Here is a 27,891-nt window from a genome sequence, read left to right as displayed (position 1 = left end):
ATTATTGCGATTGGTTAAACTGTTTATATGAATCCAGCTTCACATCAATCTTGACCTTCAAAAACATGACAGCTGAATTTAATTATTCCACTGCGTGTTTTCTGTCACATAAAAATATTGTGTTTTGCTTGCTTTATATCACTCATCAGTCATCACTCATGGAGATAGTCAGAAATGATTGATGACATTGATAGATTCTATAAAACTTGTAGTATTAAATCGTGCGATTTAATCGCGAAAGACGATAAAACCACAAATACAAATTGTGTTGTTATTTACGGCAAACGACGTTATCGTGCACAATAATTCAGCATGAAGCCTTTCAAGTTGATTGTGCACAATAAAAGCTTCAGCAGTAAGTATACACATGTTTATTAATAATACAATACATATAGTTATTCAAATTGTAACCCATCAATGTTAGCAGATACTTATTGAGGTTTCACCAGCCTAGATTGATGGTTACCACCGAAATTTATGAGTTTGTCTATCTAGCGGGTTTTAGGGCTTTTTTGTGGTTTTTTAGCCCTGTTGAATACCAACCACTATATGACAGCATTTGTCCGGTGGTTGTCCACTCACCGAGCAACATGTCCAGCGCGTTGCCATTTCACCTGCTCAGCGTTGCACACTATTGTCTGCCTCCGTATCCATTGTTCTCTTTATGGTCTATTTGGGTTATGCACAGCATGCACCTTTCCTTGCCAGATTGTGCTACTCGTCATTTTTGGATTGTTCTTACATTAAGCGTCCATGGTTCACATGTATATGTGAGCACTGGTGGCACACATTAGTAGCATAACATTTTACGGTTAAGACACAATGTATGGTCACCTTTGAAGATACTATTCAGGCACCCGAATGCACTACGTGCCAGGTTGAAATATACTTACCCAACAGATTATTTCAAAATTTGGTTGCTATCAAAAGAAGTGAGAGGTATGCATACTAGCGTAAAGTTTACGTAAATGAAAACACTTTTTTGCCTATTGTCTTTACTGCCACTCCACGCACTGATATATTATAAAATAATAGAGTGGCGAGACGATCTACTGGTATTATGACATAAAGCGTGCTTTATAATATCTTCGGCCAATGGCGAAGAGTGGAAGTAGGCTTTGGAGATCTGACAAAAATAGTGCAAGCTAAACTTTCTTTGAACTAAAAATACAAATTGCGGATAGTGTTGTTTAGTTTTTAAAATTCTGCTTAACTAAAATTATATATATAATTCTGTAGTAAGATGGCAAAACACAATCCAGACCAAAACCAGACGAGTGTCCAATTAGTGAAAACGGCGGATTATAGTGCATAAATACAAAATATTGTAAAAATTAAGACAGATATTTCCTAAAAATAGTTTTTATTGAGAAATTTGTACTAGCAACTTTTTTTATGATCAAAATCATTAATGTATTAAATTATAGGTACATATTAATTATCATTAATCAAATCACTTGTTCAGTGTCGTTTGTTTTTTTTCTGAATATTGTTGGAAGATTGTGTCATGAATGCGTTGACGGTAGCATTATTTTCCTCTGCCCATTTAATGGTAACGCGTTAGTCCCAGATGGTGCATCTTCTGATTTGACTATGAGCTGCGGTCGGTTGACAATTATTGTCTTCATCCTCAGAATCCAAGCCTCTTGATGTATTGATGAGCTCGTCTTCAATTGGAAGTGGCGCATACTCCTCAGAACTTTCTGCTATCCATTCTTCTAAAACAATTCGTGTTAGCTCTGAATCAATTCTTCTAATGGAACTGAGTCTTCCGGTTCCCAGTTTTTATCATCTTGTTTCATAGAGGAACACAGCTTTTTTCACGATTAAACTATTGCTCGTCCCGGTAGGTTGTTCTATGCCTCGTCGACGGCGGACAGCTGATATAGGCACGCGGCGGACTAGTGAATTTAACATACGAATACCGGCGAATTATAGAGCTTGATTTTATGATTTAACTAGTAAAAATAACAGCGGATTATAGTAGTTGTCGGATAATCGAGCGGCGGATTACTGAGAGAGTACTGTATGTCTGTTTTTCTAAATTGTTCAGGAGAGAAATTTTAAGCTTGGAAAGAAATTCAAACAATGGGTGGGCTTTATCACATATTGACAGCTTATTTCTCCAAACCTATAATACCCAGACATTCCATATATTGATATCTTGTAGATCCCACTGAGACGAGTCTGAAGGTATACATAACTCAGTTTACCAAAAATATCATGTTTTGTTATCTTACTAAGTACATAAATCATACATAATTTTAGGCATTTTATAGATAAAATAATTGTTTTTTATCTTATAGTTTGGTCTAGGCAAAATTTTAAAAACTAAACACCATCTGCAATTTGTACTAAACAAATTAGAGTTGAATTTTTGTCGTATCTCCACCGCTGCAACAGCAGGCCAAGATTCAGTTTTTAGATTCAGCTAAGAACTATTTAATTTTCTCCCTGATTTATTCGTCAATAAAATAACTATGATCTTTCTTATTCTGTTTCTTTCAGCCGAGGATCTGATTGTAAACCCTCAAGACTACCCAGGGATAAAAGTTGGCGATGTTGTAGAGATATATCATCCGGAAAATGGATTCTCCCGCCTTCTACTTCAAAGAAGAGTAGAGAAGTTCAAAGAAGACTTGCACGGCACAAGCAGAGGTGCACATCTCACAATCATAACTTAGATTTAAAACGATACGACCGATTAACAAAGGGTGCATGGATGGCATGCTACCATGATACTCTTATCGGCTTGATACCGAAGTTTTGATTCAAGTCTTTAATGTAACCCCGGGCACACAGATTTGTATTGCTAACGATTAAACATAATGTCATGGTTTCATTCTTCAATTTTGTTGACTCTACTTTAGGATGCATTGCATAGTGGATGTTAATTAAAATATAATTATAATGCATAGCTCTTTTAAGATAGATTTCATTTATAAATTATTTCGTATATCATGACACTAATTATAGATTTGTTTAATAATGTCGATGTGTAGTACATTGTAATATAATATACTGTTTTTATACTGGAAATATGTATATTGAAATTTGGCTAAACAGAATTTTGATACAAGAATATCCATTTGTTGAAATACAGTGTCACCGTGGGAACAAGAAACGTGATTCGCAATTATATCGGTATTGATTGCTATCATTGAAACAGGCATTATAGTAAATGATACCAATACACCTGCGAATTGTCCATGGTGACACTGTAGAACGATTTACCTATACAAGAGAGATAATATGTATAGAAACTAATTTTTTGGCTATCTTTACAAATCTACTGTATGCGGTATTATTGCGACATCTGTTCACTATGTATAATGTTTATTATTTTTGTTTTCGGGATAGTTAAAATTTATTTCTTAGTTGATTTTGATTATATATTATAATTAAACATTCAGAAAAACTTTTTGCAGACACGACCAGCGTAGACCAAACTATCGCGACATTCTTTCAGCTGCTCAGTCTACGTGAATATCGTCAATCCCAGCGATGTCGCTCTCGACTCTATCGAGTTCACTTTCAAAGATCAGTACTTGGGTCGTTCAGAAATGTGGCGGTTGAAAAACCACTTTGATTTCTGAATTTTGTTGAAGCTACCGTAGACTGCGGTCACTTTACACGAAAGTATGCTTCAGACCGGTATTAAGTTTAATGGCATAAAATATATTTTGTTGCGAAGCTCTGGTATAAACAGAATTGAATTTAGAAATTTAATACAATTAACTAAATTATTACTATCAAATAAATGGTACTTGACGAGATTTCAATTGAAATTATAATTGGTTAACGTTTTCTACGAAACCCATGTTATAAAAAAAATTACTCAAATAGAAAAGTACAAATCTTTCAATTAGGATTGAATTTATCGCCCATCTATATTTATTACTCCATACCACCTTGACGTCAATCGTCTGCACATTGGAGTGCGATCTACATAGCAGCAACGGTAGTAGCGTGAACTGGCCCCTGTCATAAGGCGATGCTGTGTTGGCAATTATCATAATTTTGGTGCAGTTATATTATATTTACACAGATACACGCGATAGACATTTTCATAGTTATTAACAATGCTTTAAAACTTGCATAGACAACTGAAATATGAACCATACACTATATAAATTTACACATTTGCCATAGAGTATAATATTATTATACCATGGAGTAATTCATTCACCGAGGGACTTTTGCTACTAGGAGCTGTTTTATCACATAGTTTTTATGAGGATTGCTTGAATTTAATGGACCATTAAAGCATGAGAAATCGATGACAAGTCAGACAATTATTCACATCCAAGATATTATTACAAAAATAGCAATGTTCAATCGTAATAGCCTGTTGTTAATTATTGTCATAAGCATCGGCCAATAATGATGCTGAAATAACATCTCTTTTAGACCAATACCTGTGTGTACCTGAACAAGAAGATAGAGTACTGTGGAGGATCAATCCCATGCCAGGTTTATGAGATGTGGTCCCAGGGAGACCGGGTGGCGTGTGGAGTCATCAACGACGATACCAAAGTGGTCTTCCGATCATCCACCTCCATGGTGTACCTCTTCATTCAGATGTCGTCGGAGATGTGGGACTTCGATATCCACGGAGGTCTTTACTTCGAGAAGGTGGTGAACGGCTTTTTGGCAGACCTTTTCGCCAAGTGGAAGGTGAGGTGTTATTTATTTATTTCAACCGATAATTAACTGAAACACCAGACTAATCCGTATCTGTGAAGTTTGGAGTATGTAGTTTTGTGTGTCCAGCGGATACCATGATCCTAAATTGAGCTGATGTCGGTCATAGCAAGACCGTACAAGTTGTGACCTTTACAAATTTAATAATACCTTCATCACATTTTTTGGATGTGTACAAAAGCCGTAGCCAGACCCTGCCGCTCTAGCTCTAGCTCTCTAGATCTATCTCAAGCCATTTAACCATAACGATGAATCTCTTAAATTCAAAGTTATGTTTTGTAAATGGTTAAATTTATAGAGTTTATAAAATATCAAAACTATTTCTTTACGTTAAACTAGCGAAAGCTTGCAAATTTGTCTGCATGAAATACTGGTAGATATACGGAATGAAGAAAAAAACTGATTCAATTCCATTCGTTTCAAATCAATGAGATGGACAATGGTTCGATCTAGGCGCGATCCCTTCTACCTGCATCTATCTATTCCACCACTGTTATCTGACACAAGTGTGTTATTCGATAACAGTTGAACGTAGGTGTGCGACTCTATACCCACACCTTATCTCACCTCTCCACTGCTGTTTTCCGAGAAGTTTTTATCTTTTAACTTCGGAACTTGAGATATTGAAATAAACTGTATTAAAATATTAGTACTAACAATGTAATTCATAAACTGTTCTAGTTTCATCAATATTGCTCAGTGGTTTTTGAGTTATAACGGAACATACATGCAGATACTTTTTGTATTAGTAATAAATTAGCAGTGAAATTTTTATGTAATTTGAATTTTGTCTGATACTGTAGATTTAATTATTTTCCAGAAACACGGCAGTAATCATGAAGTCACGATTGTGCTGTTTTCTAGAACCTTCTACAAAGCAAAAAGCTTAGATGAATTCCCGCTGCACATGAGGGAGTGTTTGCAAATGGACTACAGGGGACGTTTCTATGAAGACTTTTACAGGTAAACAACTTAAGAAAATCTTTTGACACACGTTAAAAATTGAGAAACTGGAATAGAAGCTATGCAAACCCACTCATTGATTAAAATGTGAAATATGATTACATTTCGTGCGAGATTCACAATCAACAATGGTTTTAACAAGTAACAACGCAAATCCAATCAAGATCAATTCATTATAAATTACATAATAATTGTTGTAAAGTTATGTACACTAGGTTACTGCGGAAACAATGCCTAGAGAACCGATTAAGTCAACAGAATAATATTTGTTTATTTTTTTGTCTAGGGTTGCCGTCCAAAATGAGCGTTACAAAGACTGGTCGAATATTCTTCTGCAGCTAAGGAGACTCTTCACCGACTATCAAAAAATAGTTTTACAATATCATGAGAGATCTAACATCGATATTCCATCGGCCACCAATTCTACTGCTGCACAAGGAAATTTCTTGGAAGTTTTGAATATGAGTTTGAATGGTATGTTATATTGATTTTATTTCTTCTTAGGTAGAGCATAATATAGTAGATGTATAGTGACTTATTATATTGTAGAGCATATAATAAGTCACTATACAGAGCCTCTATGAATTCTTGTCACTCACCAAGTTATTGAGCATCCTACAGCTCAGCTGTATGCACCCTGTGGATGGTATATAGCAGTCTTCGAGGACATGGCAATCTCTGTTTGCTTTAAAGAAAAGGCAGGCCAGGTTGACACTATCTTGAGACATTCATAGGATTTGACCGTGCCAGTTCAATGTCTTCAACTTAGATGTAGCATAGGCTACATGATCCATTCTTTTGTTTCTAACATAGCCATACCTTAACATAGGCACACCCAACATCCACTACAAACATCTTTTCTCAAAGCTTAGTACATAGATCGTCTTTGTAAGGTGTCATGACTCGCTACCATCTAATGCAAGTGTTCATCATGGATTGTCTTGTAATAAAATTTTCTGTATTTTTAGTATTCGAAAAGCATTATCTGGACGGAAGTTTTGAAAGAACCGGACAGTTGAGTGTCGTAATCACACCAGGAGTAGGCGTATTTGAAGTGGACAGAGAGCTCACCAACGTCACTAAACAGCGGATCATCGACAACGGTGTGGGTAGCGATCTGGTATGCGTCGGAGAACAGCCCTTGCACGCCGTGCCGTTGCTGAAGTTTAACAATAAATACACCACTATCAGATCTGTAGACGATGACTCCATGCCGCATTGGATTAATCTGTCATTCTATTCGACCAATAAGAAGGTGGCCTATTCTAATTTTATACCCAGGATTAAATTACCTCCGAGAATAACACAGGAACCATTGCAAAGGTAAGATACTATTTATATAAATTTAATATGTGTAAAGGAAAAGGGAGATAATACTTACAATCTGAAAAATGAGCTTTAAAAAAAATAATGCATGTATGACAAAAGGAAGGGGTCAAATCAACCCTTCTGAATTAGTAAATTTCATACAGTTCAGATACAATGTGATCTAAAATAAAACATAATCTTTTTTGGCTCTTAAAAGTAGTGATTTAAAATTAATATGTCCTTTTTCCTTTGCACATGAAAATATAATATGTGTATATTTTACTTAATATCGACTTTGGAAAGGAAAAGGGGCGCAACCCTCAGTTTTTGCAAAGTAGGTTTTATTTGTTAATAGCAAAGTATACGACTCAATACATTGTGTGCCCAAAGGATTTAAGCTGCCAATGACGAATTATTATCAAAATTTAGTTTTTAATTTTTGGAAATGAAGGGCTTGTGAATTTTACGTCCAGGAAAAGGGGCTCAAACCACATCAATGACATTATAAGTCTTTGAAGCAATCTTTTATGGTAAGGAAAAGGGCGTTAAGCAACTTAATCCGTAAATGTATGAGAATAATGGAAGTTTTACTGAACGCTGACGGCCGGCCGACTCAGGTATGAACCATAGATAAAGATTAAGCCACCTACAGTTCTCGCCCGCTCGTTTGACAGCCAGCACGTATTTCGACACTCTCTCCGTTAAAATTCATTTTAAATATATCAATTAAGTGAAAATGGCAACAGAAAGAAGTAAATATATTCTTAAAATGTGTGGTGTCAACGTGGATGAAATAAACAACACAAAGAATAACGGAAGTCCTTATAATTACGCCTTGAAATATTTACGCCGCACAAGTGAAGCGTCATCATTAATTCTCTGTATATTGTTATAAAACATTCTGTTACAACTTATATTGTGTCTTAATCATTGGTTAATGATCTCTTGTTCGTATTAGACCAGAAAATTATTTAAATATTTGCAACACCGCACTGCGGCTTATAGGTTATGTGATGTGTCAAACACATTTCTAAACTGAAATTGGTCCTAAATATGCTTATATTTATGATTAAAATCATTGTAATGGACAAATATTATAACTATATACCGTATTATTTATAGTGATAACATAAATCCCGAGTAAAATGCATTTTTTTTTCATTTTTATAGATGCCGAAGCTACGTGTGTCTGGGAGCCACTGATGGAGATGACAAGTGATAGTCAAGAAGCAAATACATCAGCAAATATTGGTAATTTGTTATATTATTGTAAAGAACTAAGATGAGCTTGAATCTATATGTCTATCTATATAATTATATAATAAAATATTTGCTATATGTACTGCAAACACCGCCATGCAGTTTATAGATTATCTGACGTGTCAAACACATTTCTTGGTCCTAAGTACGCTTATATTTACGATTAAAATCATTGTAATGGACAAATATTATAACTATGCACCGTATTATTTATAGTAATAACATAAATCTCGAGTAAAATGCATTTTGTTTTCATTTTTATAGATGGCGAAGCCACGTGTGTCAGGGAGCCACTGATGGAAATGACAAATGCTTGTCAAGAACCAAATACATCAGCAAATATTGGTAATTTGTTATATTATTGTAAAGAACTAAGATGAGCTTGAATCTATAATATATGCTAGTTATTATTATAATCATTGGCACTAGTCTTAATGTGTGTACTTTTTCACAGATCGAAATGACTACTCGTACATGCAGTGTGACACCATTCCCCTGCATAGTATCCATGATGGAGACATAAATACCATGGAATTTACTGATGCGGATGGCTGTCCAATTTCCGTTATGCCTTTTTATCCAGATGGTCCTTCAACCAGCCGGTCCATTATCATATTACCAGCACCAGGAACACCACCAAACGAAGGTATACTTTACAATTGTTTGTGATCTAAAATGAACTTCTTTTTTGAGTTATTGACAGCTGTTTGGGCCATGAACTCATGGTCAGAATGATCTAAAGATAGCTGACATAATTTAGTAAACTCATGATATTTTAGTATTTATAATTATGAATTGTCTCATTTGTTATAGATTCAAATGCAGCAATATCGGAGGATATCGTTGGAAAGGATGCTTTGAGAAAACCTCCGAAGGAAAATATTAAAAATCTCAGGAGAGAAAAGAAGTCTAAAGGCCTGGGTTACACACATTACAACAATGAAAATAGTATCGTGCCAAATAAAGGAGTGAAACCGGTGGCATGTCAAAACATGAGATGCGTCAACAAATGTTGCAGCAATTTCAGCGAAGCAGAGCGTCATGAAGTGTTCGACCTATACTGGAAGCTTGACGAGTCGCAGAAGCGTTTTTTTTTAATTACTTGCATTACACAAAAAGAAGTTAAACGCAGGTATGTAAAAACTGGCCCTAACGTTAAGCACAGAAACTCAACATTTGCTTATACTTTGCCAAAAAATGATGGTACAATACATCAAGTCTGTCAACAATTTATTATAAAGACGTTTGACATATCGCAAAAATTGTTGCGCTACACATTTTTAAATAAAACTGACATTAATACACCTCGGAAAGACAAACGAGGCAACAGAGTCCCTGTCAACAAAACTTCCACTAGTCAGACATCGCGAGTGATGCAATTTATCGAAATGTTGCCGGCAGTTCCGTCCCATTACAACCGTGCGAATACACAAAAAAAATATTTGACGTCTGATTGCAAGAACTTATCGAACATATACCGAATATACCAAGCCCACGAACAGACTGAGAATCGTAGTATTGTAAAGGAAAGGGTGTTTAAAAATATTTTTTTGAGCAAATTTAATATCGGAATTCATGCGCCAAAAAAAGACAAATGTATGACTTGTGAGAAATATAAGGAGTTGGCACCAGAAAAATATGACCAACAATTTTTAAAACACTTCAAAGAAAAAGAGCTGACAAAAAATATTTTTGATAGAGATCAAGCTCGAGGAAAAGATGATACAACATTTGTGTGTACATCTTTTGACCTTCAGAAAGTCCTCAACACCCCACATGGTGAGAGCATGCTTCTCTATTATTCGAGAAAATATGCCATGTACAACCTAACCCTCTACGAAAGTGTTACACGTAAGGGACATTGCAATTTATGGGGTAAATTGATGGGAACCGAGGATCAAATGAAGTATGTTCTATAGTTTATGATTATTTACAGGAAATAGACAATAATGGCGGTAAATCAACTGTGGCACTTTATTGTGACAGCTGCCCAGGTCAAAACAAAAATAGACAAGTAATATCTATGCTATACTTTTTTGTAAATATAAGTAAAAATGTAAAAGAGTTAAGCTTAAATTTTTTGTTGCCAGGTCATACATATATGCCCGTAGATTCTATGCACGCATGCATTGAATCTAATTATCGCAAAAAGATTATTTGGGCACCGTCAGAATGGCCTACCATTCTGACAAATGCCAGAAATAATCCGGGGCCATTCCATGTAAATGTCTTAGATTATAAATCATTTAAAAACTGGAGACCCACCCAGGAATATGTGTTTCCTGCAAATGCAAAATCAAGCAATGGGAAAAAAAATATGATTCGAGACATCCGTCGAGTCTTTTTCTCAAAGGGGTCGGGGGTAATCAGATTTAGTAATTCATTTCTTGAAACAGAGGAGCAATATAATTTTGAAGTCAAAACTCGGCGAGACTGCCGACAAGGCCAATGCCCTGTCCCAAGCCCTATATTTGAAATCACTTTCAATAAATCCTGCAAAATCGAAGGATTTAATGGAATTGTGCAGGAATTCTGTGATTCCTAGTAGGTACCATGCCGAATACAAAGCCATGAGTATGTCGGAAGATGTACCGGACGTTTTGTTGGAGACAGACGAGGAGGATAATTTATACAGCCTTTCTACAGCTGATACAGAATAATTGTACATGTGTTTCTAAACAATTGTATTTTATTTTTTATTACTCTATTTTAATGATTATTAATATTTCCCATTTGCTTGATGAAACTTTACTGTAGTTTGTTTTTAATTAACGTATATTTAATATACTCTACATCTTGTAATAAAGAAGTCTCACTATATTCTTATTTTAACATCTTTCATCATTTATTTAATTCATTGTTTTATTGAAAATAAAACTAATTGATTGTTCTTATAAATTATTATTAAAATGTATTTTTGTTGTATCTATATTGTAAATTTCATGTTTGTAGTATTAATTATTATGTGTTGTCTTGTAAAATTATTATGTTTGCCTCTTTCACTATACTTAATAATAGGTAATTAAAAAAAATATATTTTATACTTCATTATTGTGTCCTTTTATGTTGTAAATTTAATGTATTATGTGTCATTTTTTTTTGAAAATAATAAATTATGATTGTTCTCATTTTAATCTTAATATAATTAAACCATGAAAAAATAATAAATAAACACTATAAAGAAAATACATCCATAAGAATTCCATTTAAAATAAGTGAGGAAAAAGACTATTTGCTGCATAAGTCCAATGTATTTTATGAATGCGACATTTGAAATTGGTAAGGAAAAAGGGTGTAGGCTGTCTAATTCTCAAGAATTTGATAATTTTTGGTAAGGAAAAAGGATGTTACCATCATTTTTATCGGTTTTTCTCTAATAACTTACATAATTAATGTCAGATTGGGAAAATAATACACTAAATTATTAATCATTATGAACTTGAAGTCTATGTATATTTGTTTATTTTGATTTTGACAGAAAATCATTGAAAAAATGTTTTTTGTTCCTCCTGTAAAATTTGTTTTGTGTGGTTTACGCCCCTTTTCCTTTTTACAGTCGATATAAATATACTAGTTTGCTTGTAAGCATATATTGCGCAATTGATGGTTTCGTGCATTTGTACATTAAACAAACCCTGGAAAAGCATCAGATACACGCATTTTAGGCAAATCCTAGAAAAAATCTTGGACCGAAGGGGATTCCAAATCACATCCATCGATTGTCAGGCGAATTATCTAACCATTAAGTTACCGATGCAAGTGTCCTTCATGCGGATAGTAATTTCTAATACCGACGTAACTGAGGATGTTTTCAAATTTAGTCAACTATCTTTGCAATTTCATTACCAAAATTGTGTCAAGATCTTCTTTTAACCTGATCAATCAACTTGATTTTAAACTTCTTCTGATGAACATAGATCCATATTTTTGGCAGTTCATATTTTTTTTATTCGATCGAATCCGTGCAAGTGGTCATCATTAATTGTAAAAATATGTTTATACATTATTATAATGATGACATTTCAGGTATATGAATCAGATAAGAAATGGAAACTAGTCAAAGAAGATGAATACATCCACAATTCCCTATTCCACTATGATGCTTATGATGCCCAAGTCTTTCAATTACCGCCAGCTCATGAGACATGGTTTGTACCCTTTTCATTAAAAAAAAACTTATAAAAATTGGTTTATTCTTTATCTAATGTCCATCTCTATGTACGTTAATTAAAAATAACTCTTGACATTGGAATAACACTCGGCTGTGAATCAATCATGTTCACTCTTTTCAAAATATCTCATATTTATCAGTATTGGCATATGGCTCATACGAGCAAAAAAATAATACCTTCCAGCGAAGTGTAAATAGTGAAAGAAATTATTATAGAATCCGCGCCGCATATGGATAGTAATACCCTCTAAATTGACCTTGTAATTAGGCTGAAACTGGTTTCTGACGGTCTTATAACATGAGTTGGCTGCGATGTATACGGATAGTAATATTACATTTTATAAATGTCCAAATATAATTATGTGGTTTCCTCAAAACCTGGGTGTTTTCCCAGAGCATTGGAACTCATAGCTTGTTATAGTGTTAAAAATAATAATATATTTAAAAAGAATACTTATCCTTGTGGGTGGCTATAAAAATCTGCCTTAAACAGACAATTGTACAATTTGGTTGTACAACTGGTTGTCAATCTCCGTATGCATGCCTTGTCTTAAAATTCTGTACACATTGTACAAACTGCGTAGCCATGTTGTATTTTGGAAACTGCTGTTGTTTTCAGTCTTAATCTCAAACTACCATTGCCTAAATTTGAATAGTTAATCTGAAATATCGGTATTATATATATATATATTTTGTAGTGTTCAGCGCGTGTGCCGCACTAAAAAAACATCGGTGGCCGGACTGGAAGGCATTCACTGTGAGAAGAGTCCACCGTGCACTATCAACAGAAGAAGAATGATGTCCGATCCGGACATTCACCACAATATTCCAGATAAACTATCGGGATCAGGTTTGAATATAATCATTTCTTACATGAATGATTGAAAGATCTTGAAAGAAAGAAATCCAATCTGCATCGAGGCTGTATTTGTGATGTATTCTCGTTCTTCTCTTTTTTATAATCATGTGAAAGAGGTTGGTACAATAATCAATCTTTATTAAAGGGTGAAAGACAGAAATTAAAAATTTGGGATATCTTTGCGAGCTATGTACAAGTTTTTTAGACTATACAATAATTAATGTACATGCCGATATGATCCACTTTTTTACACATCATAGAAATTAATATCTTATAATCACATAAAATATATTATTAACCATAAAAGAGTTTTAATGAAAAGTTTACCAAACATATTTTACTATAAAATTTAAAATGACATAAAAATTGAACCAAAGCACCAAATATGGCTTTATTCTGAATTTTAATACTGGGTCACAAAAGTCGATTGCCAAAAATTAATACAGTTTGTTGAGCGCTATACTATATTAAGTTAATTTCATCATAATTAGAAATAGAAAGGACGCACATGGTTCAAAGCACATTGATGCAAATCCAGTGAATGCGGATTCAAGTTCCGCTGAGCATCATATTTTTTTTCAAAGATTTTAGATATAAATATCTGAGGTGTTTTCAAATTATGTATGTTCAATAAACATGTGGTTGAAAAACATATTACATAATATTATATTTCGACAGGTAATTGAAATAGTTTTATCATTTCTATTTGTATATTTAATGGTCCACTTGAATTGTTGTTGTTTACTATAGTGAAACATCGGGGTTCGCGTGGTGAAGGTGGTGAAGGCGGCAGCCCCACAGGTGCATCAGAAGCCCAGTCCCCCGGCGGAGAGCGTCCTGACAGTGGTGGCAGCGCGGCTGTGGTACGCGCAGGCCGAGCCCTCATCAATCCCTTCGATCCTTTGCACGTCACCGTCAAACTCACCAGTAACCGACGGAGATGGACCCATATTTTCCCCAAAGGTGATCAACACATACAGTGCTTTATTTACCTCCGTGTATTCTTTTAATATTTTCTTTGGTAACCATTACCAGTAATATCATTACAAAAAAAAACTATATAAAAATTATTTTTTAACGTCTCGGCTTAATACCCCGTTACATATGCATGGATTTACTGCTGATAATACATATTATCGCGGCCATAACATGAAAATGTATGTGTAAACACGTATTGTAGAATGACATGGCGAGCCTGCCAGAAAAAAAAACCAACTACACTGCGCAGAGCATTTTTGACTTATATCAATTTTCACAACCTATCAAATAGCACCATACGATGACAACGCGTCGCGCTTACACTTGAAGAATGAGATTGGTGTGATAGTCAGCACTATTACGTGTAAACAGTTATTATCGCAAAGTTTAATTTACACACTATCGGTGCCAGTAAATCCACGCACGTGTACAGGCCCTATTGTTTTTGCATTTATGGTGGTAATAATGGAAATGATTATGTGCCAAATTCAGAATTTAGTAAAAAAAAAATTCACATTATATTTAATAAAAAATAACTTCTATAAACCCGCCAAAATTATACAAAAAAAAAAAAAAAAATTAGATTTATATCCAAGAATTAATAGAATACATTAACGTGCAGGTCCAACTGGAGTGTTGATCCAGCAACATCATTACCAGGCGCGGCCGTCAGGCAACGGGAGCATCGGAGAAGACGACTCTGATATGGCCACATCTACCAACACCTTCACCAGAGCCAGCATTCCCCCCTTTCCCCCTCCCGCACACACCGCCTTCCGCGCACCATTCTTTCCAGGCCGAAAGTATGTATCTGCTTATAATAATTAGTAACTTTTAAAACAAATTACGTTACCTCAACTTATGTCATCTACAATAATTATTACAACTATGTCTAAAAATAACCACAATATGAATCTATTTAGTGGATGAAAAATCAAAAAATCACATGACATCGTGTATTTTTACAGTCTGTACGTTTGCACAAATGGATCACTTCGTGACTCATATACTTGATATTCACAAATTACTTTGTTCCCAGCTACTACTGCAACCCGAAAGAGATCAGTGATGGGATCCAGTCATCCCGTGATGTCTTCGTCTCCAGTACCCAGCGTCTCCGCTTACCAGTGGCGAAGGGTGGAGGTAGGCTGTTAAGATTCGCTATAAATAGTGCACACTAAACTTTTTTAGTCATATGTATTTGTTTTTATTGAACTAAGACTACAATTTACAGATAGTGTTGGTTAGTTTTTAAAAATCAATTAAACCCTGCCTAAACGAAACCATAATAGTTTTGGTCTAATTTGGGCAATACGACAAATTTGTGCACACTTTTTCATTCATAGTTATTTGTTTTCGTTGGATTAAAAATACATATTACACATATTGTTGGTTATTTTTATTAATTCATTAAGACCTGGCTAAACCAAGCTATAATAAATAAAACTATATTATAAAATATTCAAAGTAATGTATGATTTAATTGCATATTTTTATATATTTTATGGATAGATATGTATTTTTTGACTATTATCTATTATGGCTTGGTTTCTCAGGGTTTAATTGAATTTTAAAAACTGACCAACACTATCTGTAAATTGTAGTCTTATTTCAATGAAAACAAATATGCCTGTCTGAAAAAGTTTAATGTGTACTGTTTATGGCGGATCTTAACAACCTACCTCCACCCTTCACCACTGCCGCTTACCCTATTCAAAACAACGGTGTGGGAAGTCTCGGCAATAACAACAACATTGCTCTGCTATGGGGAGCGACTGGCGAACAAGAATGGACCCCGGCTCTCACAACAGGTCGATATATTTAATTGTTATACATGGCAACACAGTTTTTTTTAACTTGTTAATAAGAATAATTATATATGGTCACAAGAACAATTTTAATTATCTTAGTTTTATGTTGAGCAATATTTGAGTTTATTTAACAATAACAGTTGACCAACTTGTGTCTTCAAAATTGTTAAAAATGATTATCTTGAACTGCGTTGAAAAAAAGAATATTTGATTATTAGCGGCTTAAGCGTTGGACTATAAAGCCGTGGGTCCCAGGTTCAAATCCTGGGTCTGGCAAGTACACATATTGTTTTTCAATTTGTGTGTGTCAGGGTATGGACCTAATAGGTTGAGCAAGTGGCTGACATCCATTTCTTGTAAAAAAACAAAATCTGTCAATCTGTCCACTCTGTGGAGGCCCATATGATCTTATCAGGATCGGACATCGGACTAAAAAAATAAATATAGCATTTAGCATTCAAAAGGATTAAATGGTGCTTGAATAAACATAAATAAACAGTATGTACTTACATTGTTAAAGAATGGTTGACATATTTCTTCTTTTTTTATTAAATATTAATGTTAATCTTGTATATATCTACCACAATAATTGTACAATGAACTAAAATTGACCCATTCTCCTGCTCTTGGACAGATGGCCAATAATGCTGTATTGCATAGTTGCGGATATTTTATATATATCTTATTAGCCTCGGAGGATAAAGATTTTTTTAGGTACACAGCTGCATTGGTAAAACGGCTTTATTACATTCATTCATTCGGTCAAAATGGAGACAAAATCCCATAAAACTCATTCAAACTTGTGTTTATAGCAACTTCTAATATTTCCGTTTTCATCATGTAAATTATTTTAATGTTGTGACTATGTCGATTTGTTAGTGTGCAGATATCAATAGTAGGTATGTCCAGTTTTATTCCCTAAATAAATCGAGTTATCAAACAAGAAACTCTCGTCTCCATCACACCTTTATGTACTGTAAGAATATTGTACGTACAATTGTATTATATGTATTTGAGGATTTCAATAGATTCGAATTTTAGAAAATTGATTTTTTCAAAACTGGACATACAACGTCTGTGCACTATCCCATGAATGTATATTGTTGATATGCTCAATCATGTTTTACTACGATGTTTTAAAGTCATAAAATATTGGCTCATCTATTTCTCATGACCCATTTATTCTACTTTATTTATTTAATTGTCATTAACTGTCTATCATACTACGAGGGTGGGTCAATAAGTCCTTAGAAAAGCCGACAGGTGGCGCGACTAGTACTGCAAGCGGTTTGTTTTCATGCAGCGGCACTACCGATTCAGTATGCTGCGAAGTTTCAATCAGATTGGTCGGGTTGTTGTGTGTTTCTCGTACATTTAAAAAAAAAATTCGCTTGTGGAAAATGGAAAAATGGAAAATGGAGAAAATTGAGTTTAGAGTTGTTATTAAACATTTTAATATAAAAGGGTTAACAGCAAAGGAAATAAAAAATGAGTTGGATTTAGTTCACGGCATATCTGCTCCTTCACTTGCAACTATTTATAACTGGTTAAATGAATTTAAACGTGGTCGTACATCAACAAAGGATGAACCACGCTCAGGACGTCCTGTAGAGGTGACTACACCAGAAATGATCAATAAAATCCACGATATGGTGTTAAGTGACCGAAGATTAAAGTTGAGTGAGATAATTGAGGTTACAGGGATCTCAAAAGGTAGCGTCATTTCTATTTTACATGACAAATTGGGCATGAAAAATATTTCTGCAAGATGGGTGCCGCGTTTGCTCACAGTCGACAATAAACGCAATAGGGTGGTGGCCTCTAAAGCCCTGTTGTCGCTCATGCAACGCAATCCGGATGAATTTTTTCGTCGCTTTGTGACTGTAGATGAAACATGGATACACCACTATACTCCCGAGACGAAAGAACAGTCAAAGCAGTGGATTGCGAAGGCAAACCATGTCCAAAGAAGGCGAAAACCGTAAAATCAGCTGGTAAGGTTATGGCTACTGTATTTTGGGATGCACGTGAAATTATTTTCGTTGACTATTTGGAAAAAGGAAAAACAATAACAGGGGATTATTATGCATCTTTATTGGACCAGCTAAAAAACAAAATTGAAGAAAAACGGCCTCATTTAAACAGGAAAAAAATCCTCTTTCATCAGGACAATGCCCGTGTTCACACATGTTTACGATCAATGGCTAAAATTGAAGAATTGAAGTTCGAATTGGTCGACCACCCACCGTATTCGCCAGATTTAGCCCCCAGTGACTTTTTCCTTTTCCCAAACTTAAAAAAATGGCTAAGTGGACAACGTTTTTTTTCAAATGAAGAAGTCATCGATCGGACAAATGCTTATTTTGAGGACCTTCCGAAAACTTATTTTTCTGACGGTTTAAAAAAAATTGAGAAACGTCTAACCAAGTGTATTGAGCTCCAAGGAAATTATGTTGAGAAATAAAAAAAAAATACAAAAATAAAACCTGTTTTAATGCTTTTTTCTAAGGAATTATTGACCCACCCTCGTACATAGTATTAATAGTCAAAATATCGTTATGAAGCTTTCTCTTTGTCGATTTAATAACGATTTCTCTGGAGGCAACACTATAATTATTACAGAACGATTTGTCATGTATATTGACGTTGATAATAATTGAGGAGTTGGGAAGGAGAAAGGAGTAAATGCTAAACCATAGTTTTAAGAAAAATGCGTTTTTCATCACTAGCAGCACCATGTTGGATTGAAATGATTTTTCGAGCCATGGTAATGAAGAAATCGTAAATTCTAAAACCACTCACTGCAGATTGCTCCTATTTTACTTGGGTCTTTTTTCTCTCCAGGTCCTTAATTGGTCTGCATTATGTGCCAACAGATTTACACAGGAAACATATCGATTCAAGTTCTTCATGAAAATGAATACTTTAAAGTGTGTTATCTTCTGTTATAATAATGAAAACATTGTTTGATTCATAAATTCATAGCATTATAATATATTATTTAGATGGAATTTCGATGTAATTGAATCAATTAATACCAACTTAATTCGAACACCCCCATAGTAAAGTTACATGGGTCGATATTTTTTCCTGTTAAGATTTTACATATTCAAGCTCAAAGTTTTACCAGCAGTTGGTGTCCTCCTTATCATCATCGGTCATCCTTAAATGACCACGTCCCGTCATCACACTTCATTAAAAAAAATCTTTTACCCCCCCTCGTATAAATTATGTCTGATCAATTTCAGTATAATGACGTTTTCATAGAATATTTAGAATAGTACCAATATATTTCGTTAGTTTTGTGACGTCACATTTTCTACAACTCCTGCCCTGTACCTTTGTCACAAATCATCACATTACATCAGAGCCACTATCTCCCCTTAGCGGTCAGCCGTTAAAATATAGCCAGGACTGCATTATATCCTGTTCGATTGATTGACCTGTTCATTCATAGTGTAGTTCAAATAACCATCATCATGATAATATGGATTCTGCACCTATATTGAGGTGTAAATAAAAATAAAATCGACCATACACCATACCAATTAATGAGTATTTTTATCAGTTGTGATTGTTGTGGGCGTTCGTTTTGTTCACTAACATGTAATACAATTAACAATAAATAATTACAATTTAAAAATGTGCCGTTGAATCGCCATTCATTGCCTACCATTAACAAAATTGAGTGTCTATTTTTTAAATGTTTTTCGTAACAAAATTTAATTCTCCGAATATAACAGAATATGAATTATAATTAAAAATACTTTACTTTTTAATTTTTATCACTTATCATTTAAAGTACAAATCTGATATGTCCATGTAAATTTGGTTGACAAAATGTTGTAAATCTATGTCATAATGTGGGGGTTACTGCCAAAAGTTTGTAAGTCTCAAAAACATGTTATGGAGTTATGGCCATTTTAAAGTTAACCGGGTAGCTGCCAATGACGTCTTAAGATGCGAACTTTTCCGTGAACGGAATACCGCTCATACAAAAATGACGTCTTTGGGCGTCCCGCTTTAAACGGGAAACAGGGGGTAAATCAATTATTTTAAACATACAAATATGTTGAACACACATGTTGTGTGTTGTGAATATATTATATTGGGAATGTCGTCAAATACTCAGAATTGAAACAGAATTCGTTTTTACCACATGGAACGTAAATTGATTTTATTTTTTTATTTTTGCAATAAAATTGGCGGCGTTCAAGGTACCACCATAAATACACCTACCGGCAGTAAAAAGGTTAGACATCTTTTATAAAATCAGTCATAGTCTAAGTCTGATTTAAAGTAAGGATTTTTTAATACATTGGATAAACAGTCTACATTATTAATTAAGAATTATACACAAAAATTTATTTATTAAAAAATGGTCATACTTACCAACCTTCGGCAGATAAGTTTTACATATTTGTATAGTTTACTGTGCATTCTTATTGGAATCAAGGAAGAAAATCGTCCTAAGTCTTATCATTGTTTTCAGTGTAGTTAATTCAGAAAAGTTACATCAACCGTGTTATAATGCTTCAATTTATCCACTATAGTGAAATTAGTAATTTATGTCTTCCAGAGAAGGCAAACTGCATTGAAAAATAGCATTTATTACATAAAACACTTTATAAGTATAGTTACAAACCTTTGGCATAATATTTTTAAATCGGAATGTTATATTTTGATACCGAGCTTCATGTAAGAATACCGTAATTGTTCTTACAAATCTTTTGCTGTACAAATATTCGTTAAAGATTTATTGACTGAATATATTGGTAAATTTCGACTTACAAACTTTTCCCTGACCACATATTGAAAAATCAGCAGTTGAAAACTTTTATCAATAATATGACTACTTGAAAATATACGTTCCCATGGTCCGGATCAGATCCAAAAAGATATGAATATTTAGCTGAATACACATAAATTGATCATGAACTCAAAATATCTAAAATGTCGACTTTACCAACCAACCTTTGGCACCAACCCTACGATATTATAAATGTTTCTATAATTAAATAAAACATTTTGTAACATGTCAGGTGATTTAATTAAGATAAGACGACAAAATGGATATATTACACATGCATTATAGAAAATGTTACACAATGTTTGTCCCTCATTGGCCAAACATATTGACCGAGTTTAGAGGATGACTGTATGGATTATTACAAATATAACAATACATATTAAAATATAAATAGGTTTTAAGTGATATCCATCTATTTCAATTCAGTGTCGTTAAGAATTATGTCATTATTTTATCCCATATTAAGAATCATAATTCCTTCATTGAAAGCTAGACATGGGTATTTAGATCTATTACCTTTTGGTCCCCTGAATTATGTGATTAATATAAATATTATTGAGAAATTATTACTATTTAACCCATTGGCATTGTAACCTTGAGCAAAATTTAATAAAATTATGTGTTATATGACGTGTGCATAACATAAATCTTATTGTATTCGACTCGATTACTTCAAGTTAATCGAATATAAAGCCAGCTACATACGTTCTTGTATACTTGTGCAAAAAAAAAAAAAAAGCACAAGTATATCGCTCAAGTATACATGAGCATGTGTAGCCGACCTAAGTCTATGTCTATTCAACACATACATGCTAGCCTTTATCTTTATAAGCAATTACTTATAATAACTTGTTTTTTAACTGAAATAGTTGTTACCTACTAGAACCTGACAATGAAAATTCGATAAATAAAACATACTTATGGTACTCAGGTATATGAGGCCACAATTGAATATTTTCGGGAAACAACGTTTTTATGTTTCAAGCTTCAATTATTTGTTTTAACGTGAGATTACATTTTTCGTTGTATTCTATGTCAAAATTAGAACCAAATGGCAATTTGTTTCAGCCGATAAACTCTTAAATGTAATAAATATAGGCAAAATAAAATTGGACGTAGCGCTATTTGTACCTTACTTTTTAATTTACTCCGCATACGGCACATATTTCCGTGGTACTGTCATGAGTTTACCAGATGCTACAGCATGGGAGACGCCCTATTCAATATTAAACGTTCCCTTATTGGTTGACTTAAACACGCGCGAAATCAACCAAGCTTTAAATAATATGAAACACAGATTTGGCGCTTTTTGTAATAAATTGAGACTTAATATATTTTTTTTCGTAGGGTTATGTCGCGTTTTGGAATTTATAGATCAATACATATTGTGTAAAATTATACAAAGAATACGTGCGTATTTTTTTCTCGATATTGACCAAATGTGGACTTTTTGGAATTAGACGCATCATATCGTCGCTTGAAACAACACCGCGGAAGTCAATTAATTAAAATTTTCAGGGGCAAACAAAAACCGTCTCAAAAAATTGAAAATTGATACCTTTTAACTTTTTTTTTTTGTGTTTAGTTAAAAAAATGTTTTTTTTTAACTAAACACAAAAAAAAATAAGTTAAAAGGTATCAATTTTCAATTTTTTGAGACGGTTTTTGTTTGCCCCTGAAAATTTTAATTAATTGACTTCCGCGGTGTTGTTTCTTAAGCGACGATATGTGAGTGTGCCTCAGTCAGAACCAAATGTAGCGGCTGTAGCATCTTTGCTAAAGACTCGGAGATACCGTATGTTGAAATACGAGAACAGGTGTTTGTGGCTGATACTACATGTCATTAATGAGGAGGTAAAAAAGCAAATCATGCAGGTGAAGATGCTGGCTCAGCGATATGCTACAAATGCCTCGGAACTTGTGAATGATTCTGTCATCCTGGAAGGCCAATAATAACTTACACAGACCCAGGAAGATACAACAAGTCTGGCAAGCGAGGAACAGACATGAATAAAGAATGAAGAAAATTGTTTTATTTATTGAATTTTCATTGCCTATGACTATGACAACGATGTTACGTATATTGGTCTAAACTTCTCCTTTACAGTGATGTACCTAGTGTTAAAAATAACCTTCAATTATGATTCAATTAATAAGGTAGGCAAACTGACATATTTCATTCATCTGATAAAATATACTATGCCAATGGGTCGGCAAACTACTTTTGGGACAGACGAATTGGTTTTTTTTGAGAGCCATCAATATATTTTTACAGATAATTAACTATACACAACAAACTAGCATTCCGTAAAACTAATGCAAAGGTTAACCTTTTTATGTAGTCACCATTATTTTGTGAATCGTTTAACGATTACTTGACTCACGATAAAGATTATAATATTAACATTATTAGAAGATTGTATCCAGTAATTGATCCTCGATTTTTGTATTTTGACTTCACAAAATACAACAGTAAAATGAGGCATGTTTTTTGTTGTATTTTTACATTCGTTGTTCGTTAAAAAGAGTCTTATTTATATATGAGTAGTTTTCCGACCACTGGGTTAGATTATGCTAGACCTAAACAAACATTGGGCCATATGCTTAGTCATACTTAATTGCTGCATAGTGTTAGGTGGCCGAAATTCGCCATTCAGTGAGTGCTAATGCATTAATCAGTGCCGGAATTGAAAAACAAAATGACAGCTGTCAGAATAGTCAGGTGTATTGTGTACGGATTTCGAGGCAAATATAGTGTTGTATTATTTTTTATGAATTTAAATCAAAATTCAGATTCATTTTGTTTCAATCATGAATAAATGAACTACAATGATTTGCTTGAATTATGTTTGCAATATGCTTGACTGTTTTGTCAGACGCCACATGCGTTTCTGGAGTCTGCCACTCTTTGGTGACGGCGCCTCTTATATTAGTTATATCTTTGCATCTGGCCCGTAATAAAGCTAGTGGGCCATTATTTCATATTTTTACATATTGTTCTGGTTTTGTCTTCATTCCATGGCCACCGTTGGCGCAAATTGATGATTGGACCCCAACAGTGGGCAGAGTGATAATAGGTTCGCATAAACGTGACATTTCCTCATAGCTATGCGGTGGCTGCACCATACATCGTAGATTAATAATTACATTACATGGTTGTAGAATTTGATCGTAGGTATGTCAGAGAACAATATTGCTAATTCCGCCTAAATTTTATAATCTATAATAATGTAACATTTTTATCCCACATCTCTATGTCACAAAACAAAATTGTTTTACCAATTTTGTGTTTTTAAATGATTTCGATTTGAAATCAGATGAAACTATTTGAAATATTTTTATCAGTATTTAGAAGCACCTAATGATTACATAATAATTATTATGTACAATCCAACATGGCTATTAACAATAGACACAATAAGGTTACTTACATTATACCCCGTTTACACGTGCATGGATTTACTGTTGACAGTAAGAAAATGTATGGGTAAACATGTATTATCCTGCAGTTGGCAAGATTGCATGCATCAATCAAACAAGTTTGGAAGCTTCTGAATTTTCAACTGACAGTAAAAAAAAATTCTATCTGCGCCTGTAATTTAAGTGCCAATAAAAATGAAGTAGATTCATATTATAAAATAAATTAATATTCTTGATATGTATATTGCATCAAAATATAACAACTGCAATCTTCACTCTGTTATAAACAAAATTTTAGTACATGTTATTAATATTAAATTACAGACTTTTGAGGCAATATTACTCTCTGAATAACTCTGTAGCTTTAAATAAATTAAATAATTAATAATACATAAAATGTACTTTTTAATATTTGTCAAAATTCATGAAAACATAATAATATTTGTCTTTCCAGATATACGGATGGATGAGAAAAGCATTTGCGTGCGGTCTCCACATGGTCCCCATCCCCGCGGATCCGCTTGCTTTGCCTTTCACCCTCAAGTCGGATCCGCTGAGAGGACCCGTCTACGTTCCACTCAAAATGAGAACCTCTTCTCAGAAATAAGACTGCGCTCTTTGAAGGTGACAAAAAACTGAAAATCTCGTAAATAAATCGGATTTTTTTATCCCCGAGTCGGTCATAGTGTAGGAATTTGCGTCATGTCCTGTATTGGCAGAGAGTTATTGGTTAATACTTATTTCGTGACAAATGGTTATTTGCCACTCCAAACCACCTGATGTCATGGGGAAATCATTGCATCAGACAAATGTGTAGAAAGTACTGTATTTAATTTCAAGCTGAATCTGACATTTCATGTTATTTGTATAATTATACATTTCGTCTACGGCCTTCTTGCATAAAATGTTACAATTGGTAAATCTGAAAATTTTATTTTCATTTCAGGTTTCCCCGAAGAGTCATGGCCTGAGAGGCTGTTCCTGTGTTCCTGTTCCAAGAAGCGATCGTGGGTCGGTTCGGCTTTATAAAATACACCGTGAAGAGCACATCTCATACAGGCGGAGTAGGTGAACATCTCTACGTGCACATCACCGGCAACATGTTTATTCTCATCTCACCACTCCCCCACCGCCGAGGACCGTGAGAGTTGGCCCTGTTACCAAACATATTAACCCGACGAGGTAATTGAATATGGTAAAAGTTTTATTAACATTTAAAATTGGATAGATAGGTTGTGTTCGCTGGATGACTGTGACAACTAATTGTATTGTGTTATAGCATATCTTAACTCTAAAGAATCTTTACCACTATCCATAATCGTATTGCATCAATGCAAGTCTTTTGCTATTGTTTCTGACATAAATTGAAATACAAAAGGAAAATCCATATATACCTGAAAAATTAAAAACTGAAATTACACATTATGCACATAATAAAATTATATATATTATGTAAAGGAGAAATTTATTAGAAATATGCAGGGAGGATGACAGTTTGAAAAACTGTGTCTGTAGGGTCAAATTAAGAATTGTGCAGAAATTTCCATAATACAGGCCGTGTGTATATAGACGTTAAAACGAGCTGGGGCCAAAGCTAGCTGACTAATGAAACATCTATTTATACATATTTGTTATCTGAGCTTGAAACATGGTGTCTTTTCTGACTTTTATTTATTATCTGTTGTAGATACCCAGTACACTCAGAGGTTGCACCGAGCCCTCACGAAGCATACATAACTCGACATAGCGGGAAAAACAAAGATGATTACGACACTAGCCGAAGGGTAACTGTCAAACCTGTTAATTCTTTAAAAATGAAGACATGTGTCATAATTACTTAATTATTTTAAAATATTCATTGTTTATGATCTAACAAACATAGCTACAGTAAAGCAAATAGTACGTAAACCCAAACAGTTTGACCATAATAAGAGGGATTATTATGAAATTTTACTATTAAAACACTCGATGGCATTTCTCGAATGTTTTTATTTTGGTAAAGCAAAATTAATATTTTGTTTATTGGAATTGAAACATGGTGGCTTGTTTATACCCGCATGTCAAAATTTCATGCAGATGTCGATGCAGTGCGGTTCAACGTGAGGTGATTTCATTGTTGTTTTAGTGATTTTGGCAGATTTTGCCTAATGACAATGTTCGTTTAAAAGTTCAAAATGTGCTACGGGATGGGAGCATCAGGCTGATAACATTTTAAACACCAAGAAAAACAACATTACACACTTTTTTTCCCGTAGCGGCAGCTCGCTTTGACGTCACGTGATAGTCTGCGACATGCACCATAATATATTTCGCACTATACACGCAAAAATAGTGAAGTTTGCTGCAGATGAATCCGCAATATGAAGTAAATTGCAGCTAATTTAAACGGTAGACCCGAGCCGTTTTTATCAACTTTGTTTTCATAAATATATTTAGGCTTTGTCTAGTAGAGAAGGTTTTTAATTGTGTGAGTATTTATAGTCAGTGAAATAATATTTCATTTTCCTATGATTTTCATTGTCTGCTTACAGATGGGATTCCTTTGGTCATGGAATCACATGGTATCAAAGAAGTTTAGATCGTCAAACACTCCTGCTACGGGAGACGAAATGTTCCAGCTGCGTTTCCTGCGTGACTTCAAACAGTTCTGCGGAAACCAGGAACAGCGGTTGAGTCAGTTCTGGGAGCAGTGCTGGGAGTTGAAGGAGAATGTTGCCGTCGGTGAAGAATGACGCAAAAATAACAAATAGACTTAAACTCGCACAATCCCTATTACATTAAACTGTTTCATGTTTTGTTTCAACCGTATAAAAAATAAGATTCAAAAAGATCCATAAACCTATCATATTGTGTCTGTAATAATTGTTAAAGATACCAAAGGTATTTTTCATTTTATATATCCGAGTGATGCATTATTCTGCCTTCAATACAGTAAAACCTCGTTAATAATAACACTGATAATTCGAAATTTGCTGTAAATCAAAATTTTCGCGAAAAAAAAGTCCCTTGAACATTATTTTCATATAAAACCATACCTTTAATTTGAATTTCATAATTCGAAATGATTTCAGAGTCCTGGCATATGAAAATTTTCAATAAATCGAAATAAAGTACACTATTTCATGAGCCAGTCATTGAAAATTGTGACAGACTTTTTTTAAAACATAAATTGCTTATCTTATAAGGTAATAAAAATAATCCTGACATTTTATGACCCATCAACACAACAATAACTCACATGTTTCAGGACTGTAGGTATTGAATCGATGATTTTTTATTGGATTTTTACAGTTTTACTAGAGAACCAATGCCTAATAATTGTGTTAACAAATTCAAGCTCAACACATGGTGGTAAATACCTATCTACATTACTTGGTAACTTCAAGGTATTTGCACAGATTTTAATTAGAAAGAATTGTATCGGAATTTTGGTAGGCACATCTATGACCGTAAACGCAATAAATGAAAATCAAAAAAAAAAAAACTTCAAAATTTTCCCCCCATACATTTCATATTTCGTAATTCGAATTTTTTCGATTTTCGGTCATGTGGAATTCGTATTAACGAGGTTTTACTGTATTATGTATATCGATGTTTTGTGATGGTA

At 34.0% G+C, this 27,891-nt stretch overlaps 1 protein-coding gene and 1 pseudogene across 2 annotated transcripts; both read left to right on the top strand.

Moving 5' to 3' along the window:
• Nucleotides 1–65: 65 nt before the first annotated feature.
• LOC147079252 (GATOR complex protein Iml1-like) lies at nucleotides 66–27,891 on the top strand (annotated as a pseudogene). The gene is made up of 17 exons (XR_015071657.1): nucleotides 66–355; nucleotides 2,509–2,658; nucleotides 3,429–3,586; nucleotides 4,410–4,677; nucleotides 5,525–5,667; nucleotides 5,954–6,141; nucleotides 6,636–6,986; nucleotides 12,257–12,383; nucleotides 13,105–13,256; nucleotides 14,016–14,228; nucleotides 14,866–15,046; nucleotides 15,283–15,386; nucleotides 15,851–16,054; nucleotides 24,739–24,908; nucleotides 25,231–25,466; nucleotides 25,972–26,068; nucleotides 26,816–27,891. The product of XR_015071657.1 is annotated as a GATOR complex protein Iml1-like (transcript).
• On the top strand, nucleotides 8,501–11,361 carry LOC147079253 (uncharacterized). Its single transcript, XM_085954890.1, has 3 exons — nucleotides 8,501–8,580; nucleotides 8,690–8,881; nucleotides 9,049–11,361. The coding sequence occupies exons 1-3, from the start codon at nucleotides 8,532–8,534 to the stop codon at nucleotides 10,152–10,154; spliced, it is 1,347 nt and encodes a 448-aa protein (XP_085811016.1). The 5' UTR covers nucleotides 8,501–8,531; the 3' UTR covers nucleotides 10,155–11,361.

The sequence above is a fragment of the Rhyacophila brunnea genome, unplaced genomic scaffold (assembly GCF_057557595.1).
Source record: "Rhyacophila brunnea isolate RB1 unplaced genomic scaffold, BYU_Rbru_1.0 scaffold_10, whole genome shotgun sequence".
Lineage (NCBI taxonomy): Eukaryota > Metazoa > Arthropoda > Insecta > Trichoptera > Rhyacophilidae > Rhyacophila > Rhyacophila brunnea.
Note: the sequence above shows the minus strand (reverse complement) of the source record. Positions and strands in the feature narration are given on the sequence as shown.

What these genes read in the sequence shown, in the direction of transcription:
- LOC147079253 (XM_085954890.1), top strand. Translation starts at nt 8,532, where the DNA reads ATGGAAATGACAAATGCTTGTCAAGAACCAAATACATCAGCAAATATT. An exon ending in AAATACATCAGCAAATATTG is followed by an intron (nt 8,581 to 8,689) that starts GTAATTTGTTAT and finishes ACTTTTTCACAG; the next exon opens with ATCGAAATGACTACTCGTAC. An exon ending in AGGAACACCACCAAACGAAG is followed by an intron (nt 8,882 to 9,048) that starts GTATACTTTACA and finishes CATTTGTTATAG; the next exon opens with ATTCAAATGCAGCAATATCG.